The 17,583-nt window shown below is 38.7% G+C and overlaps 1 protein-coding gene across 2 annotated transcripts in view; it reads right to left on the minus strand.

Annotated features, from left to right (window-relative positions):
- Positions 1–7,759, minus strand: part of nebl (nebulette) — a 118,788-nt gene extending 111,029 nt beyond the window's left edge. Inside the window, exons 1-2 of one of the 2 annotated variants that reach the window (XM_044339133.1) lie at positions 7,455–7,759; positions 2,286–2,380 (exon numbers count right to left, since the gene is read on the minus strand). In XM_044339133.1, coding sequence (XP_044195068.1) covers positions 2,286–2,380; positions 7,455–7,523 — 164 coding nt within the window. In that variant the 5' untranslated portion in view covers positions 7,524–7,759. The remainder of the gene's footprint in view (positions 1–2,285; positions 2,381–7,454) is intronic. The other variant, XM_044339132.1, reaches the window with a different exon arrangement.
- Positions 7,760–17,583: the final 9,824 nt, after the last annotated feature.

A 17,583-nucleotide genomic window follows, 5' to 3' on the forward strand; every position in this document is an offset into this window, starting at 1 on the left:
TTTTCACCCAAAGTCACAAAACATATTTTTTGTGCAACGTTAATATCTTGAACCCACGAAATAAATCATATTTCTCGACATGAGGGACTCTGTGTGATCACATGACAAGTCACTGTTCATCCTGCATCAAACCTCTCTGATGTATTAACAATGAAACTTCTTTCCGTTTTGTCTTTAAAGCAGCCGTGTTAAGTGTAATGAATAAGCCTGCAGGTCATTGTTGACCTGCTGTGACATTCTTCAGCAGGAGGGAAAACACACTCTGACACAGTGTGTGGAAAAAAACACACACACACACACACACACACTCTAAAGCCATTAACTGCAGCGTGTTGAGAGAGAAACTGCAAGGACCGATGACCTAAATTAACCCACAAAGGAAAAAGTTCATTAAAGTGACTCCTCTGAGTGTCAGAAACACAGAACGGAAACAAACTGCTGCACGTTTTCAATGATATGAGATCAGTGAAATCCACGACGCCGACTCGAACAACCTGACGCTGTGAAGCACAAAGAACTACAACAACCATGAGCCACTTCACCTGTGATCCCTACTGTGCTCCTTTCAGTTGCTTATTAAATGAAATACCAATCAATAACCATCATCAGATAAATAAACAGCAACACTGTAGCAGCCCAAAAGACCAAAGATGTTCAACACACAAGCACAAGTTGTAGTTGAGAGGCTGCGTTCAAAGGAGGGAAGAGAATATTATAAAACACAACAACAATAAGCGACTACAGGAAATAAAAGAATGTATCTGTCTCAGCTCAAAACTTCACCAGGATTTCAGTCACTTTTGTGGGCAAGCATATATTAGATTTCAGATGTGATATTCAGTTGTATGAAACTGAAAAGAAACTGTAGAAAAATGTTTCTGAACACCAGAATCTGCATCAGTTGATGAGATCTTAGAAAGCTGCACTCAATTCTGACCCTTTTCCACCTCTCTCTTCTTCTTAAAGGCATCTTTAATATACACATTTTGAAATTAAACATCACCTGTTTATTTTGTTATTTGTAACATTAACAGTGGAGTTCAGGCTCAAAATATGGACTACAAAAATGAATGTGAGCAAATCTCATATAAGAAGTTTGCCGCCTCTGTTGGCACATTTCTAGTTTGTATTTAGCAAAGTGATCAGTGAAAAGATTCCTGCTGTGTGTGTGTGTGTGAATCCCAACATGCAAAATCCACAAGAGTTTCGTTATGAGACGCGTTCACAGACACAGACGGCTGCAGCTGCTGCTGTCGTCACTTTAAGTCGCCCCCGTTCAGGATGTGAGTGCTGTTTGTTTATAGGCGGGTGGGTGAAGTGCAAGTGGAAACAAAGACGGCGTGTTCCACAAGACGCTCCGCGGAGAGGAAACACCTTTTTAACCTCGCAGGGTCAAAGGTTACTCTGACCTCTCTGCCTTTTACGTCCACTGTTGTGAGTGTTTGTGTGTGTTTGTGGAGCCAATAAGTCAATGCTGGTTTGTCTGACAGGAGGGAGAGGTGGACAAAGTGTGTTTTTGTTCTTTCTACTGCTGGCTGTGATTAAAATAAAAATAAAGAATGAATTAATTCCCCTCAAGTGTTTATTATCTCCCTAAATTTCTGCTGCATTAAACATAAGAATGTGTATAGAAAGGAAGAATAAAACAGATTTAACTGCACAACCTTCTAGTTGAGTGGCTGGTTTTCTCATCCAGAGCAGGTTACAATTATAAGCTTCAACTCTCAGACTGTCAACATAACAAGCAGTAACAAGGTCAAAGGTCAAAGCCACAGCCCCCCCTTTCTGTGGCCATGAGACACAAGCACAAGGTTTTCAGCTTCAAGTAGTAATTTACTCCCATCATCCATCAAACGCAGATCCAACTTTTTTACCCCTTTGAGGTTTTTAATCTGGCCGTGCAAACTACATTTTCTTTCGGGGACAATAAATGTCGCGTGTCACGCTGTGCAGATAATAACAAGCGGAGCATGTTAACGGTGAAGTGAAACGCACAGATTTCTGTGCTGTAAAACTGCAAAAGAAGCAGCAGCGAGGAGCCGAGCGGGGCTGGGCTCGCAACCAAAACCACCGAAACCAACCGCCGACCGAAACCATCGCTGCTATAAAAACCTTAAAGGGTCGCACACACACACACACTGGCACAGATGCAGATAATAACACACCAGCTACAGCACACAATAAGCACATTGTAAGTACATGATAGTTATTATAATAAGAGCAACATTAGTACGGTTAGTGATGTTATTTATGCTGCATAGAGAGAGAGAGAGATGAGGACTCACGCGTTGCAGTAGGGTTTCTTGTCATAACCTTTGTAGTTCTTCATGTTCAGGGTCATCTTGCAAACCTCGCAGTGGAAACATCCTTTATGCCAGTTCTGAAGACAACACACACACACACACACACACACACACACACACACACAAACACACACACACACACAACAACACACACATGCACAGAGAGTTACATATCAATATTGATTTTAAATGAGTCAGTTTAGGCTTCTGAAAAACTACTTTCGGACTCGTTTTACAGCTTTGTTTGTTTTGTCGACGTCCCTGCTGCTCAGCGCTTCTCAGAAACCACCTGTCAATCAAGCAGAGTGGGCGGGACTCTTCTGTTGACGCAGTGTGACAGCAAATGTTAAATATATATATTTTTCTTTAATTGTTCAGATCAAAATAAGACAAACCGCTAAATTTAAGTAAGTGAGCTCACCACCAAACATTTGCTCGTCCTATATCGGGTTCAGATAGACCTCCATCTGTCCTCTATTAGGATTATTCAAATCCTCAAAGACTGAATCAGTACTAAACTATGTGTCTGAGATGTTAACGTGGTCATATGTCTTCTACGTTAATCCTGCACTTATCTGCAATGACTGAGCATGATGTTGTCAAATGCAAAGCGTGTTGGTAGCTGTACCACTATGGAAATATTACTTCCTGTCAGCCAATGGTGTCTTTACAATATAAAAGTCAGTTAGCAGACTCTTGAAATTTTCTGTTGTTGTCATCGGGGGCGCCCGATTCATTTCAGAAGTGTGTGTGTGTGTGTGTGTAGCGGTAGATAAACCAGAGACTCTAACTTAACTCTTGCAGAATAACTATAGCTTGCTTGCACCACAGGGTGGCAGCCCAGATAGCTAAATCGCTGTGGCCCAGATCCGGCCCACACACGACACTTTCAGGACTTTCGCCCGGCCCACATATGGCGTGGAATGACGGCACTTGGGCGGTACGCTCCTGTTTCCCAGATCTGGGCCACAAGCAAGCCGTATGTCAACCAAGAACAAACCAGATAAACCAGAACTGGCCCACATCCAGAATACACATACCTGAGAGCATCTTTACCAAAAAAGGCCCACATCTGATTTGGGATATTTGGGCCATGTTTGCTACTTCAGGCTCACATCCATTTTGTCTGGGCCAGAAGAAGGCCAGCGGTAGTGTGGAAGTGGCCCATAAGCAGCTAACTAGTGCTTGTGTGATTAGATACAAGGTTTTTTGTTCAATTACCCAAAATTACAAGTTTACAGGACAGTAACACTTCTGCAGCTGAGTAACAGGAAGCAGACAATATGAATGTTAACATTGTCCTTGTATTTTAAGCAGCTGTGCCCTAAATCCATATTTAACGATAAATCAGAAAAAAAACATTTCCTACTGCTTCACCTTCACAAGTGATGCTGTTGTGAAAATGTCATACCTACAGTAGCCTAAATAAGGCACCTCCATTGCCTTTACTCAAAAGGAAATGCTTTGGACCTGTCAGTTCAATGTGATATCATGAATTAACCAATTCACGCTAACGTGCAACAGGCTGACTGGCTGGTTGCCTGCACATGATGAATAGGTTCCACCTATGGACGTAACAGTCCAATTAAGAAACAGTCATTTCACTTACCAATATTCTACCTGTTTTATGTTTGCCGGCTTTATTTTACCTGATGTCTTAGAGTGGATGGGAATGACTGAAACGTCTTGTTAAGTGTTGACATATAGCATTTGCGGGGATACAGTGATTCATGACTTAAAAACAAAGTGGGAGGGGGGTAAAGTGGGGCAATGGCCCATTGGACCCTCTACTTCCAGCACCCTTGGTTGTCATTATTATATCATTGTTGCACAGAAACGCAGTTTAAGTGGAGATTTGATTTGACCTCATAACTGTGAAGGAATTTGACAAAAATTAAAGCAGTTTTGACATCAGCTGAGATGGATTCCACGACAAGTTTCAAGAGTAAATCAGTTTTTTATAGTCTGAAAACAAATGGAAATCAATGGATTCCTGGTAGATAGTAGAAAGAGAAAGAAACAACCCACATTACTAAAACACATTAACATTGTTTGCAAAATAGTTAACTGTGATGTAAAGGGGCTAAACATGTTGAAACAATCGTATGGTCCTTCACGCCATGACCAAAACTGCTTAGTTTCTAAAGGTCAACCAATTACTCATAATTATCCCGTCAAGACTGCAGTGAAGGAAGGTAATTTTCATTTAATTCCTGTCAACAATACATGCAGTAATCTACACCTCAGATGTTGTTTCACAAAGTTTTAAAAGATCTTGTTGATGCACTTTACTTTTCTCTGTGGGCTGAACGGATATCGGTCCGATACTGACTCAAGTAGCTGGATCGGGTATCGGTGACAATGGGTTGATCTGTTATTGGATACCATTATTTCAATAAATAACAATTCAATAAATTTATATCTATGTATTCATTTGTTACACTTTGATTTACAAAGTTAGGAAAGCAATGTTTAAGTCAAACCTGATGTTGAACACTGGTATTAGATCGGTACTCGGTAACGGCCAATACCCAAAGGCCAGGTATCGGTATTGGTATCAGTATTGGTATCAGTATTGGTATCAGGACTGTAAGAATCAGATCGGTGCATCTAGAATCGGTAACGTCATGGCAGCATCAGATGCTTTGTAGTCAGAAAACTGTCGCTGCATCCTTCTGCTCATTGCACTTAATAATGTCAAAACTGTACACGTAGCTAAAAAACTGTGGGTCTGCACACTTTCAAAGGGGTCAAACACCACTTATGACCTTTGAAGACCTCTATTGGCCAATAATAGGAAATGAAACTGCTCTGATCAAACATTTCTCCTCCCACACAATTCTCTCCTGAGCTTTGATGGCCTGTAATTGACCCACAAAAAGCCTAATTTCCACAGCTGATCCACGAGGAATGTTCAGTGACATACTAACATATCACTGAGCTGAAACTTGGAAAAATAATTGATATCGGCTTTTATTATTGCTTGATATTAAGCTTTTAAGCCTTTGTAGATGTAAATGTAAAAGAAGTGACATCCAGTCTTGCAAAAGGCTTTATTAGACGGGCCTTTGAAAGGGACAGCAGGGAAGTCTGAAGTCCTTGGATGGCGAAATGATTTCTTTCTTTCTCTCTCCCTCACACTCTCTTTCTCACTTTCTCCGTTCTTTGTTTCTTTGCCAGCCTCGTCCTCTTTAAATCACTGCCTCTAACACTGGTTTTGTCCTCAGTGTCTCTTCAGACTAGTCACGTCAGGTTTAACAGGACAGAAGTATGATCTTATTGGTCATTTTGTATAAACTGGATCCACTTGATTTTAAAAGATTCACCTTTTTCCACAATCAACAAACAGTTTATGTGCTACAGCTCCTTCTGGAATGGCAGTCTTATTATGAAGGGTGTGGGCTAATATCATGTGCAGTGCCTACATGCTGTTGTGTCATCTGATGCTTCATAGGACAGACAGGGAATGCATGAGACTGCTGAGGATAAATTAATAATTTATCATCATTATGCAAGAGACTATTACAGAAGTGTTACCAAGCAAACGCAAAAATCAACATTTACTTTTGTACACTGACATCAAAGAGGCTAAGATGGTTTTTACCTATAATAACCCCCTATTTACTATTTTTGTGGTGCTCAATGGTGTGTCAATGTTTATTTTACTTTTTAAACCTATGGAGGTAGCACTATAACAGTTTTATTTAGGGAGTTTTACCCTTTCTGTGATAGTCCCACAGTATAAAACAGAATTGAATACTATTACGATAGAGGATGATAGTGTCAGACCTGAGAGCAATATGCATTTTTTGTGTATAATTGTGTATAATAGATGCATTACTGATAGGCTGATATCAGAATATTAAAGCACTATTAATGGTGACAACAAAAAAAGATGAGATGTGCTACAATAAACATCCAAACCTCTTATCCTTAGTCCAGTAGCTATTGCAATAGTCTTGGGTATTCGTGACTATAGGTTTACATATTGTCATTAAGGATTGAATATTTTTGGGTTGTTTGACAGTTGGTCCGCCCAAGAGAAGGTGTTATTTTTAGTCAGACTGTTGGCTACAGGCTCTACTGTCAACACATCAGCTCTGAATAACCAACGACATGAAATCTACCTGGGAGACATTTACAAAGAGAAATATAACATGTGGTAACTATGACAAACCTCCACCAATCAGTCTCTTGGGTAAACACGTTTGGAGGGCAAAGGAGGGAATTAGGGTACAATTTCTTTAATATGCTGTTTTTCCATCTGGGTGATTGGACTGTGGATTAAAAGATCATATAAAGTCAACAGTAAACATATGCTATGTACTGTATATCTAAATATATGTGTACAATTACTGTCTATGTTCTGTTTTGTTTTTTTCAGCTTGCTTTCTATATGGGGGAGGGGAGGGGAGGTATTTACTTCGTTGTTGGGTTTGTTTATTAGAGTTTACGTGGAGTTTATATTCTTATATTCTTCGTTTGACAATAACATCAAAAATTATAAGAATTTAAAGGGTCACAAATGATCATTCCTTTCATGTAGCAACAAAAAAGTTGGTCATACACAAAATGAACTCCACCAAATATGATAAAATATATAAAAATGTATGTAAGTATGCATGTATGTACAGTAAGGGTGTTTATGAATGAAGATAGATAGATAGATAGATAGATAGATAGATAGATAGATAGATAGATAGATAGATAGATAGATAGACGAGGACCACAATCGAACACAATAGTCTTTTAACTTTATGGTGTTATCATCGACATTTTAAATGAATATGTATTTGTCACAGTGTATGACATTTTCTATATATTTGTTTTTATATGTCAAATAAATCAAATCAACAGCTTTATCATAGTCTCTTTGCTATAACTCAAAAACGATCCTAAAAAAAAGTTGTGTTATTATATGTGTATTTATGGTATTGACTGTGTCCTCTGACAGGTTTGGGCAGATATTTCAGGCTGAAGAGCTGACTGACACAAGTTTATAAGCTACCTGCATCTCTAACAACTTCGCATCTTGTGATCCTCCTCCAGCTTTCACTGCGCTAATTTGAAGGTTTAATGAATGAACTTCCGTGACTCTGAGTTGTTGTTGTTTTTTTTAATAAATAATTTTTCCACAAACAAAATGCTCACCTTGTCCAGGCAGCTGACTTTCTCCGTCGGGTAGACGATCTTCCCACAGCGGGCACACTGAGGGTTCATCCTCCAAACCTCCTCTGTGCTCTCCAACGGCTAAATCCCTCCGGTTATATGTCCACAGTTCACCCAAAGGTCCCGCCGAGCCACCCTTCAACCTGCGACGCGGTAAACAAAGTCAAAAAAGCTGAAAGTCGTAGAGAGAGACGGCTGCTCTGCACCTCCACTCAGCGGCTCACCGACCGGTCTGAGCGCTGGATGCTGAGGGGGGACCGATCACTCCATCTGCGACAAGCTAGCGGGAGTTACCGCCGAAAACACCGGAAACTACCGCGGAACACCCGGAAATAGCTTTATGTTACCGTCAGAGTAAAAGCTTAGGTAGGTAGGTAGGTAGGTAGATAGATAGATAGATAGATAGATAGATAGATAGATAGATAGATAGATAGATAGATAGATAGATAGATAGATAGATATTGGTTGGTTGGTTGGTAGGTAGACCAGATAGACAAGTATTTTATTAATCCCCATTTTATGTATGTATCTATTTTTATTCGTATTTTATTTAATTTTCTCTCAATTTCTTATTGAAATTTGTATGTATGTACTTCACGTTGATAAATAATAAAATTCTACTTAATCAAAAGTATAGAAGTTTTACCAGCTAAATTTACTTCAAGTCAAAGTATCACTTTGACTTAAGTACCTTAAGTAGGATTTTATATGCAGGATTTTTACTTGTAATGGAGTATTTTTACATTATGGTATTGATACTTTTACTTAAGTAAATGATCTGAGTACTTCCTCCACCACTGCAGGTCACAGAATTGACGGGTCACCAAATACGGTGTAACACCAGTTTGCGCGGCAAGGAGAGCCACAAGTAGAGACCAGTAGGTATTTTAACGTTTTTTTTTTTTCCATATTTTTGGGAAAATAAGACTGTTTGAATCTACTGAAATGCGGATGGACAGTGGAAAGGTGAATTATTTATGCTACAAGACTGATCTGAGATGATTCACCAATGTTTTAATTCTTTTTTTCCGCTGTGAAAGTCGGCAAAGTTCGCTAAGAAGCAACAAACTGCCATTTGACAACTAGCTAGCTACCTTCAAGCCTACAGTTGGTGAGTATTGATGCTAACCAGGTAAGTTAGTTTACCTTTGGTGAACCAATAACTAAGTGTAACTTTACGTGGAAAAGGTGAGTCTGCAGTCAAATGTTATATCAGCTTGTTTGCACCTGCAGCATTTATAAAATCTGAGCTAACTACATTTAGCTAAGTTAACTATAAATCACCCTTTAGGAAAGCAAACAGTTAACATTAAAATGTCCTACATGTCTGAAATCCAGTTATTACAAATGTTCAACTTTAGTTGTTACATTCAAATCCTTAATATGTTAATTCAAACAATAATAATCTCCACATTAGAGCTGACCCAATACTTGGTTTTTGAGACCCATATCAACATTTGAGTTGAACAAAATATTATATGATACATCAACTTATATTAATTCTCTCTGACTGTATGTAATGACCCTGTTTCTAAATTAATTCAAACATATAAAGTACATACTGCAATTTCTTGTTATTATCAACAATTATCAGTGGGCCGATTCTTCTCCACATTATACAGCAGGTAAGGACATCTGACAGCAATTGTCAGTTACACATATATAACATAAAATCCAAAGCCAGTATTTAGCATAGAGCATCCTAAGTAGTAGACAAAAATTACACAGAGCCATGTAATAGCTCACAGCTTCCTTCTGTGCCCCCTTTTGCACTGATAATTCCTTTACATTCATTTATAACACCTCACCTGGCACATGATTTGCATGTTTTTTTTCCTGCGTGTATTATTTATATTGTTATGTTTATTGTGACATAGCTGCATTATTGGCTGTGTTTTGTGATTGTCTCTCTTTTTTGTGAAATTGGTGTTTTAAACTGAGGCGTCTCATCATGTTTCACTTATTGACAGTAAAGACTTTGACAGTAGGACACCAACCACTCAGTTTTACCAATAACAAGCAAATAGTTCCCCCTGCTGACAGATAGAGGTATAAAATCAACCAACTACAGTTCTTCAACTGAAATATAAGTGTGTTGATTGTTCTTAAAGCCTCTGGAAATTTGGCTTGAAATAAAAATGCATATATGATATCAAAGTTGAGTGTCTAGTTAAGCATCCACAAAAATCTGAGTGAAAATAAATTTTCATAAATATCTGAAAACCTAGTTAAAAAAACAGCTCATTTTGCTGTTTAGACCATTTCTCAAGACTGTGTAGGTGTGGAAGATCACGTTTTGATTGACCACGGGAGCATGATTCATGCTTTGTCAGCTCGGTCCACAAGACAACAAGCAAACAATTTTTAAAATGCTTGTTTTCTGAATAGAGTTCAGATTGAACAGGGCCATGCTAACATTGTAGCTGCTCCATCTACACTGAAAATAATGTTATATAAATTAAATATACATACAGCAGCAACATTAGGCTATTGTTTATACACATTAGGGGTGTCACGATTCTCTGAATCCACAATTTGATTTGACTTTCAATTTAAACTTTTTTTTTTCAGCACTGAAAGCTATGCGATTGTTAGAATATTGAGTCTTGATTTGTAAAGATCAACAGATCATTGGTTTGACAATGCCCTGACAACTGTCATTTACACTGATTGATTGACTGATTTTATTTGACAGTTTCTTTAAACACACCAGCTCTGCCATGGCATTGACTTTTTATATTAAAAGAAAAGTTGGGTTTTTTTTAATGTACCACACTGGGGCCATATGGTCAAATTTAAATAATTTATTTAAAATGTAATAACAATAACATATTTCACCAGTCACTTGGAAACAATCTCTTAAACACAAAAACAAACATAAGAGCTACTAAATGGCAGAAGGATACTTTACAACAACAACTTGAGTTTCCTCACCTGCAAATACCACCAGGGTTAATCCTGGTGACTTTCTGGTGAGGAAAAAGTTTAAGTCTTGTTTCACTTTTTAGACAGTCCCTGCGCTCTCGTCTCACAGCCGGCTGCACATAGAGACTGTTGAAAATTAGGTTGTAGCTTGTTGTATACCTTACTACGGAAGGAGAGAGGTGTTGTTTGTGTTTTTAACACAGTTTTGCTTATAAGTAATTGAACCAGTTCGAATCTGTCAATATATTTCCAACTTTACCAAAATTTTGAAATGTTTTTTTTCCTTTGGACACGTGGAAAGAAGAAAAAATACTGGGACAACTGTCGATCCTGCATTTGATTTTGAAGCTGAAACTCTATGAATCAAATTGTTAAATGGTCTCGTAGGCTGATCAGCGAGTCACAGTTTAACCCAGCGTCCCTGTACACCAGACAGTTACAACAAATAACCAGCTCGATTTTAAATGACGACTCCCACCCTTTGCACAATGAATTTCAGCTTCTTCCCTCTGGATGGAGGTTTATAGTCCCAAGGTGTAGAACAGAGCGGTATAAAAATATAAAAATATAAAAATATACTATATCGCCAAATCCCTTGTTAGCTACTTGCCCTCAAGAACGTTGCAATCATCTGCTGCTGGTTTATTGGAGGTTCCCAGCAACAGCCGGAAGAAGATTGGTGACACAGCCTTTGTCAAACTATGGAATACACTTCCCATAGATATCAGGGAAGCCAGCTCGCTAGATATTTTCAAAAGAAAACTTAAAGCCTATCTCTTTACCCGAGCATTTAAATAGCTTTGCACTTGCTCTCTGCTGCACTTATAAAGCTCAGTCAGCTTCGCACTTATACTCTACTTCGCGTCTTCTAAAATGTTAGTTCACTTTATTTTATACATTCTACATATTCTATGCTTTAACTTGTTCTTATCATATTTTATTCTTTGATTATTACTATGTATGCATTTTATGTATTTTAGTTTCACTTCATCAAGTGAATTTTATTTTTATTTTATTTTCCATCTTATGTTACTTCAATGTTCTTTACGTGTTTTTATGTTCTTTTATGTCATTTTCATGTAAAGCACTTGTTGCATGTAATTTCTTTTGTTGTAAAGCACTTTGAGCTGCATTTCTCGTGTAAAAGGTGCTATACAAATAAAGTTATTATTATTATTAAAAATAGCTTTGTGCCAGCAGCCATCACTCAGATGAACAACATGTAGCAACATTGCACAGATGTTATAGAAGCAATGCTTATTATTTATTTATTTATACCTCATTTTTACCACATTTATTCTTGTGGTTATGTGTTTTAGTGGTTTGATTATTTTTTTCTTTTAAAGTCCTGATTATTGGAGCCTAGACCACTTCATCTTGTTTGTCTAAAACAAATCTACATACGGGTACAAATAAAGTAAACTGAACCTGAAACTGAAACTGTCACACAGCGCAGTAAAAACAGCTCCTTATTTGGTCATCTATACATGCGTGCCTTATTGGTTAATTCCTCTCTCTTGCCTTATTTATATGTAATGTAATGTTATATGTTTTTGTGAAGTATGATCTTTACCTATTTTTTTGCTTTTGTTTTTAAGCACATTGAGTTTACGCCTGTCATATGAAATGTGCTATATAAATAAACTTGACTTGCCTTCTTCCTATTGTAACTACACTGGCTTTGTTGTTTAACTGCTTGTCTTGTGAAGGCAGTTCCTGCTTTCTTTGTGAGCAGACAAACAACAGCTCATTCCTTGAGCGTGCAGAGTGTAGAGTTGTGGAGTTTCCTCTCTTCCTCTCAGAAATACTTTGTTCTAATAATAGATTCTAATAATACAGAATAATAATTCTAATAAAACACTTCTCAAAAACAAGCTACATAGCATATTGGTGTTCTTAAAAGAGGTTATATATACACACTCATCTTTGTTTGAAAGTACAAGTTAAACATAAGATCATTTGTTGTACAAAATCACATAATTTGTTGTTTAAAATCATAATTTTCACAGTTCTCTTTAACTTTAACAGCTTATGTAAGTCTGTCTAGAATACATCCTTTAGCTGTGTACTGTGTTTCTCTCTCTGCAGGAGGGAAGTAACAAAGTAAACTGCACTTGCAGTTTTGAGGTAGCACTTTAAAAGGGATTACTTCATGACTACTGTCACTTTTGATACTTTAAAGATCTGGTATCATGGCCTTTTTTGGACTCATTTTTATGAATACTGATATTATTTCAACATATCTGGCATTTTATTCACCAAATGTTTAGATTTCTATAAATCCATCTTTCCTTACAGCCCAGATTCCCTTCTGTCCTCCAGCAGGCTGATTTGAAGCTATTTACAAAAATCAGCATTATTAATGAGCACCTACTCCGATTGGCTGGAGGTGTGGCCCCCACTTTCAACACCAGCCATTCAGAATATGATCTAATGAGTAATGCAAGTTGCCTTGCACAGCATCTCAACATGGAAAATGGCTGCTGGTGGATATGTAAGACAGTATGTAGCAATCTATGAACCAGAGTCTGATCCTGAATGACAGGGAAGAACCTGCTGTTGCACAGTTGAGACTCAACAGGATGTTTCAGAAGGTTAAGATCATGTCAAAGCTTCCCCGCAAAGTAGCCGGAGGTTGCTAGCTTAGCTTTAGTACACTTCCACTGTCCTGCTTTGCTCATCATTCGGCTGAAATTCAACAACAGAAGTTATGTACACACTCAGCGTAGCGCTGGTGGTGGCTGCATCATGATAACGCTTCCTGCATATTTGATTCTTTGTTCTTCTCAGAGTGACAGTAATGAGTTTGGAAAAGCTAGTTGAATTTTACAGAAGTGAAGACATCAATGTTGACAAGAAACCTGCAGATGGTTTGTCTACAAGTTAACATAGCGAAGAATTCAGTATTGGTTAATACCTGTTGACATTTAATTTAATAAGCTATAAAAATTCTAAGACCTGATAATTAAATTAACACACTGTAAATGTCCCATAGATGGCACGTCTTTGAACTTTTTTGTGTTGTAATGAAACACTATAACAGACTCGATCAGTTCTCTGAGTGGTTCCTTTCAGGGGTCTATTACTGAAGATTTATCAAACTCTGAGTCTCACTCTGAATTCTGAGTCAATGAAGCTGAGATGGGAAACTGAGTTTTGGTCCAAGAACAGCTGATCAGTGTGTGTTCAATCAACTCTGTGAATGTTCACTCTGAGTTAAGCACTTGAGTAGTGAAAGAAATAAGCCATCATTAACGGACCTCTGATCTTACAATTCACCATGACATCAGATAAATAAAAGGCAGAGCCTCCATAATAATCCAGTGGACGTAGAATGTGTATAAATGCGTGTGCACAGACTGTGTTGGGACTACATGTGGACCACAGTTTACCACATGTTTCAAGACTCCAAGAAACCTGAGCCCTGGGGGTTCGCACCCAAAGTGTGAAGCTCCACCCATGGATCCAGGTTATCAAAACTAGAGATTCCTCTCTTATCTCTCTCTTTTCTCCACGAGCTGCAGCAGGAGCAGCTCCTTGCTCTCTTTCACATCTCCAGCAGCTGCTGGAGCAGCTCTCTGCTCTCTTGTGTGGCCTGCTCACAGCAGACACACACAGTCTTCTTTACGGCAGAAGACGCAAGAGCCTGCCTAAGACTCAGAAACTAAGTTTCCTTGTGCCAGCAGCTAACACACAAGTCTGCTGGCCAGTTTAACAAGTACAGGAGCCGCGAAATGGAGTTAGCTTGCCGCTGGGCCCTCTGCACGACTGGAGTGCTGTCTGCCCAGCAACGCCTGCATCTTTCAGCTTCAGAGCCAAAGCCTTCTCAGCCTGACTCACCCACGGATTCACCGGCTACAAAGCAGGACACCACAAAGCATCTCTTACTTCATGGACTGATAACAACTGGGCATAGCCTAGCAACACAGTGAAGCATAGTACGGCTAAGCAAGAATGTTTAACTCAAACAATGTACTGTACGTGTATTGATTTGGTTAAGGTTATACATTGAACTGTTGTTGTGATGTCCTTGTTGCCTATAGTCAGGTTACTGCATAGCCACACCGCTAGGTTAATGTTAGCATGCTTAACACATGTTACATCCAGTAACTAGGCCTTGCATGCAACTAACCTCGTTTTAACCTGGCACCTTTAGCATACACCAATTGGCCTTGAATAGAGAACCACACAGTTAAGAGGTTAAAACCTAGTTTGGCAAACTTTGGTTCAGGCAGCACATGTGGTTCAAGACACCACATGGTCTGGCCTTTTATCCCTGTAGTTCCCTTTATCAGCCAAAGTGTCAGCATGCCATGTGCTCAGTCACCAGGTGACTGCAGCCATCTTGCTATTGTCTTCCCTACACACACACACACACACACACACACACACACACACTCACACATTCACACTTGTATATAGGTACACTTAGCTAGATTAGTATTGTGTGTTGCTTTTACCCTTTTGTTAAATAAATGCTTTTGGATATACCTGTTGTCTGTTTTAATGTTGCACAAGAATGAGTTTTGCCAACCTCTGCTCTGTAAAGAACTCCAAATCCTTCAACCTTTACTAGCTATTGATATGGTGATTTTGTTTATAGTTATTAAACTATAGGGTGGTGCCCCATTATTATTAATTCTTATTAATAATTTTATTGATTTTAATAATTAACAATTATCTTTGATAATCATTAATTATTGCTGATAGCCAAACTTGTAGCCACGGCCCAACAACTGTGAACATTTATCTTAAAAAAGATAGAGTTAACAAAGTTTTATTCAGTGTTGTCCATTAATTCATCATTTACCAGACTTGAATTTCCTTAATGGATGATAAATTGATGGAATCTTACTGTGTATTAGGCTATAGCCAACATTACATATTTTTTACATAGAAGTATTCAGGTTTCATCTGATCCAGTCAAAACAGGGGGCAGCAACTGAAGATGAAAAATACAATGGAAAGTTAAAAAGATATAGAGAGATAACAGATAATAGATGTTACACAGAGACATGATTTCAAGCTCACAGTCTGCACCAGTAATAATGAGTTTGGAGATTTGCAGTTGTAAAGGTGTCGAGGTTCAGAGTAAATGTTTAGAAGTCTATGTGGATCTTGGCTCAACACCATTCAATGACAATACTTCAACAGATGCAAATAAATGTTGTTAATTTAAACAGTCCCTGAAATGCTGTTAAATCTGCAGTGTGGAACTTTTACATATGAATAAACATCCGTTACATTCAAGCCCTTACCAAACGCGTTCACACAATGCTGATTAAGCCTATCACGGCCAGGTAAATCTCTCTGTATTTCACTGTATACAGAGTTTTTAAATCTGGTGTTGGGTTTGACATTCCCACGCTGGCCAGTTGAATGCATACTGCAAATGCTTTATGGGCAGAGCTGGTGCACGACAGACTTCCACCAGCTGTGCCGGTTCCAGTTAGCTCTCTGCTAACTTGAATGGGGATAAAATAATTTAATCGTGCGGCTCTTCTAGACTTTCCAAATGTTATCGGAACAAATGGATTAAATTCTGATAGTGAAACGAGTGATTTTGCAGGGGCTGTCTGACACTCAAAACAATTTATCCACCGTTTTATAGCCGTAACAGTGGCAACGGAGTAGGCTACGGCAGAGCCTATGATGTAATCATGTCAACAGTGTTTTTGTATTACTCTCACTGCCAGAATGGGGAGACAAAAGTCCCACACTCCCTGTGTATTAACTCACCCAGAGTTTAAGTTACCTCTCTTTCTGGAACAGAAACCCCTCATCTCAGGGTTAACAAACTCAGAGTTTTCACTAAACTCACTTTCTGGAATAAACCCCAGGTTTTGGACTCGTGAGCTAAAGTCTCTTAAACTTTTTCAAGTCATTAACACTACAGATGTAATTCCGCCTCCAACCACAATTTGGGTTGCAATGGCAGAGTGTTGCTGTCTGTATTTACGCTCGTTCACAGGCAGAAGAAGAAGCAAATCAATGTTTTAGAGGCAATGTTGTGTATGAGGTATTTTTCAGCCATTCGGCCCGCCTCTTTGCCCATTTTTGATTGGCTGGGAGTTAGTCACATACTGCCAAGATGGCGACGGCCAGAGCAACTTTCTTCATTTATTAGAAAGATTTTTCTTTTCATGATCTGTTATTTCCTTGTTAACTGTTAGGGAGTCAGGGAGAGTTTGTCTGTCAGCAAGAAACACATTTTAAACACATTTATATTTTATATCATTTGTCATCATTTCCATTCTCCACTTCGGTATGAAACTGCAGTGATGTTGTGATGTATCAGAGCAGTCCGATTGGCCTTCCATGAAGCCTTCTCTAGTGTATCTTCGCTCATAGCTCCTCAGAGATTGCTCCACGCTCCTTGGAGGAGAAATAAGGCCATATTCAGACCAAATCAGGTGTTGCAGAGCACTTGCGCAGGGTTGAGCAGAGGTGTGTGGAGGTGTAGGCGTGTTTATTTGTGCTCTAGAATGTAACAGCTGTGAAACAATCAGAAAATAACATTTTATTGATCATTTTATCTTGCTACCACTGCTTTTTCTCTCGTCTTTTTTAAACATGAGTTGATGAGTCATTATCAAATGAAGAGAAACATCCTCCCCTCCTCCTAGTGACGTCTTTGTAATCCCTCATGGCAGGGTTTTACAGCGCTTATCAGTCTGATCTCAGGCTGTAATTGGCCACCGCAGCCTCCAGCCGCAGCCCAACCCCCCACAGCCTAAATGCACTAACCTCATTTAAATGAATGGGAGGACTGGCATTTTCGCCGCACCACCTGATTTGGTCTGAATACAGCTTAAGATACCTGGGACAGCCTTCAAAATGGTGGACCAGAACAACTTCCGGTTCAAGCGAGGAGCGAGGAGCGAAGAAATATCAAATAGAGGCTGCATCTGAAACTCCATGCTATTTAGTGTGCTAAAACAGTATGTGACATTTTTTAGTATGTCTGAAACCTTAATATGAAACCAATAGTACGTGAAGTGCACACTATTTCGTTCTATTTCTGGGGAAATGTTACAGTATGCAAGCACTGGACACTATGCCAGTATAAATATCCCACAATGCAACGCAGTAGTGACAACAACAACAATAACATAACAGAATAAGTCAATAACACTTCAATTCAAGTAAGGTTTCACTTTGCTAGGTGTAATATATTTCTTATCTT

Source organism: Thunnus albacares, chromosome 21 (assembly GCF_914725855.1).
Source record: "Thunnus albacares chromosome 21, fThuAlb1.1, whole genome shotgun sequence".
Taxonomy (NCBI): Eukaryota; Metazoa; Chordata; class Actinopteri; order Scombriformes; family Scombridae; genus Thunnus; species Thunnus albacares.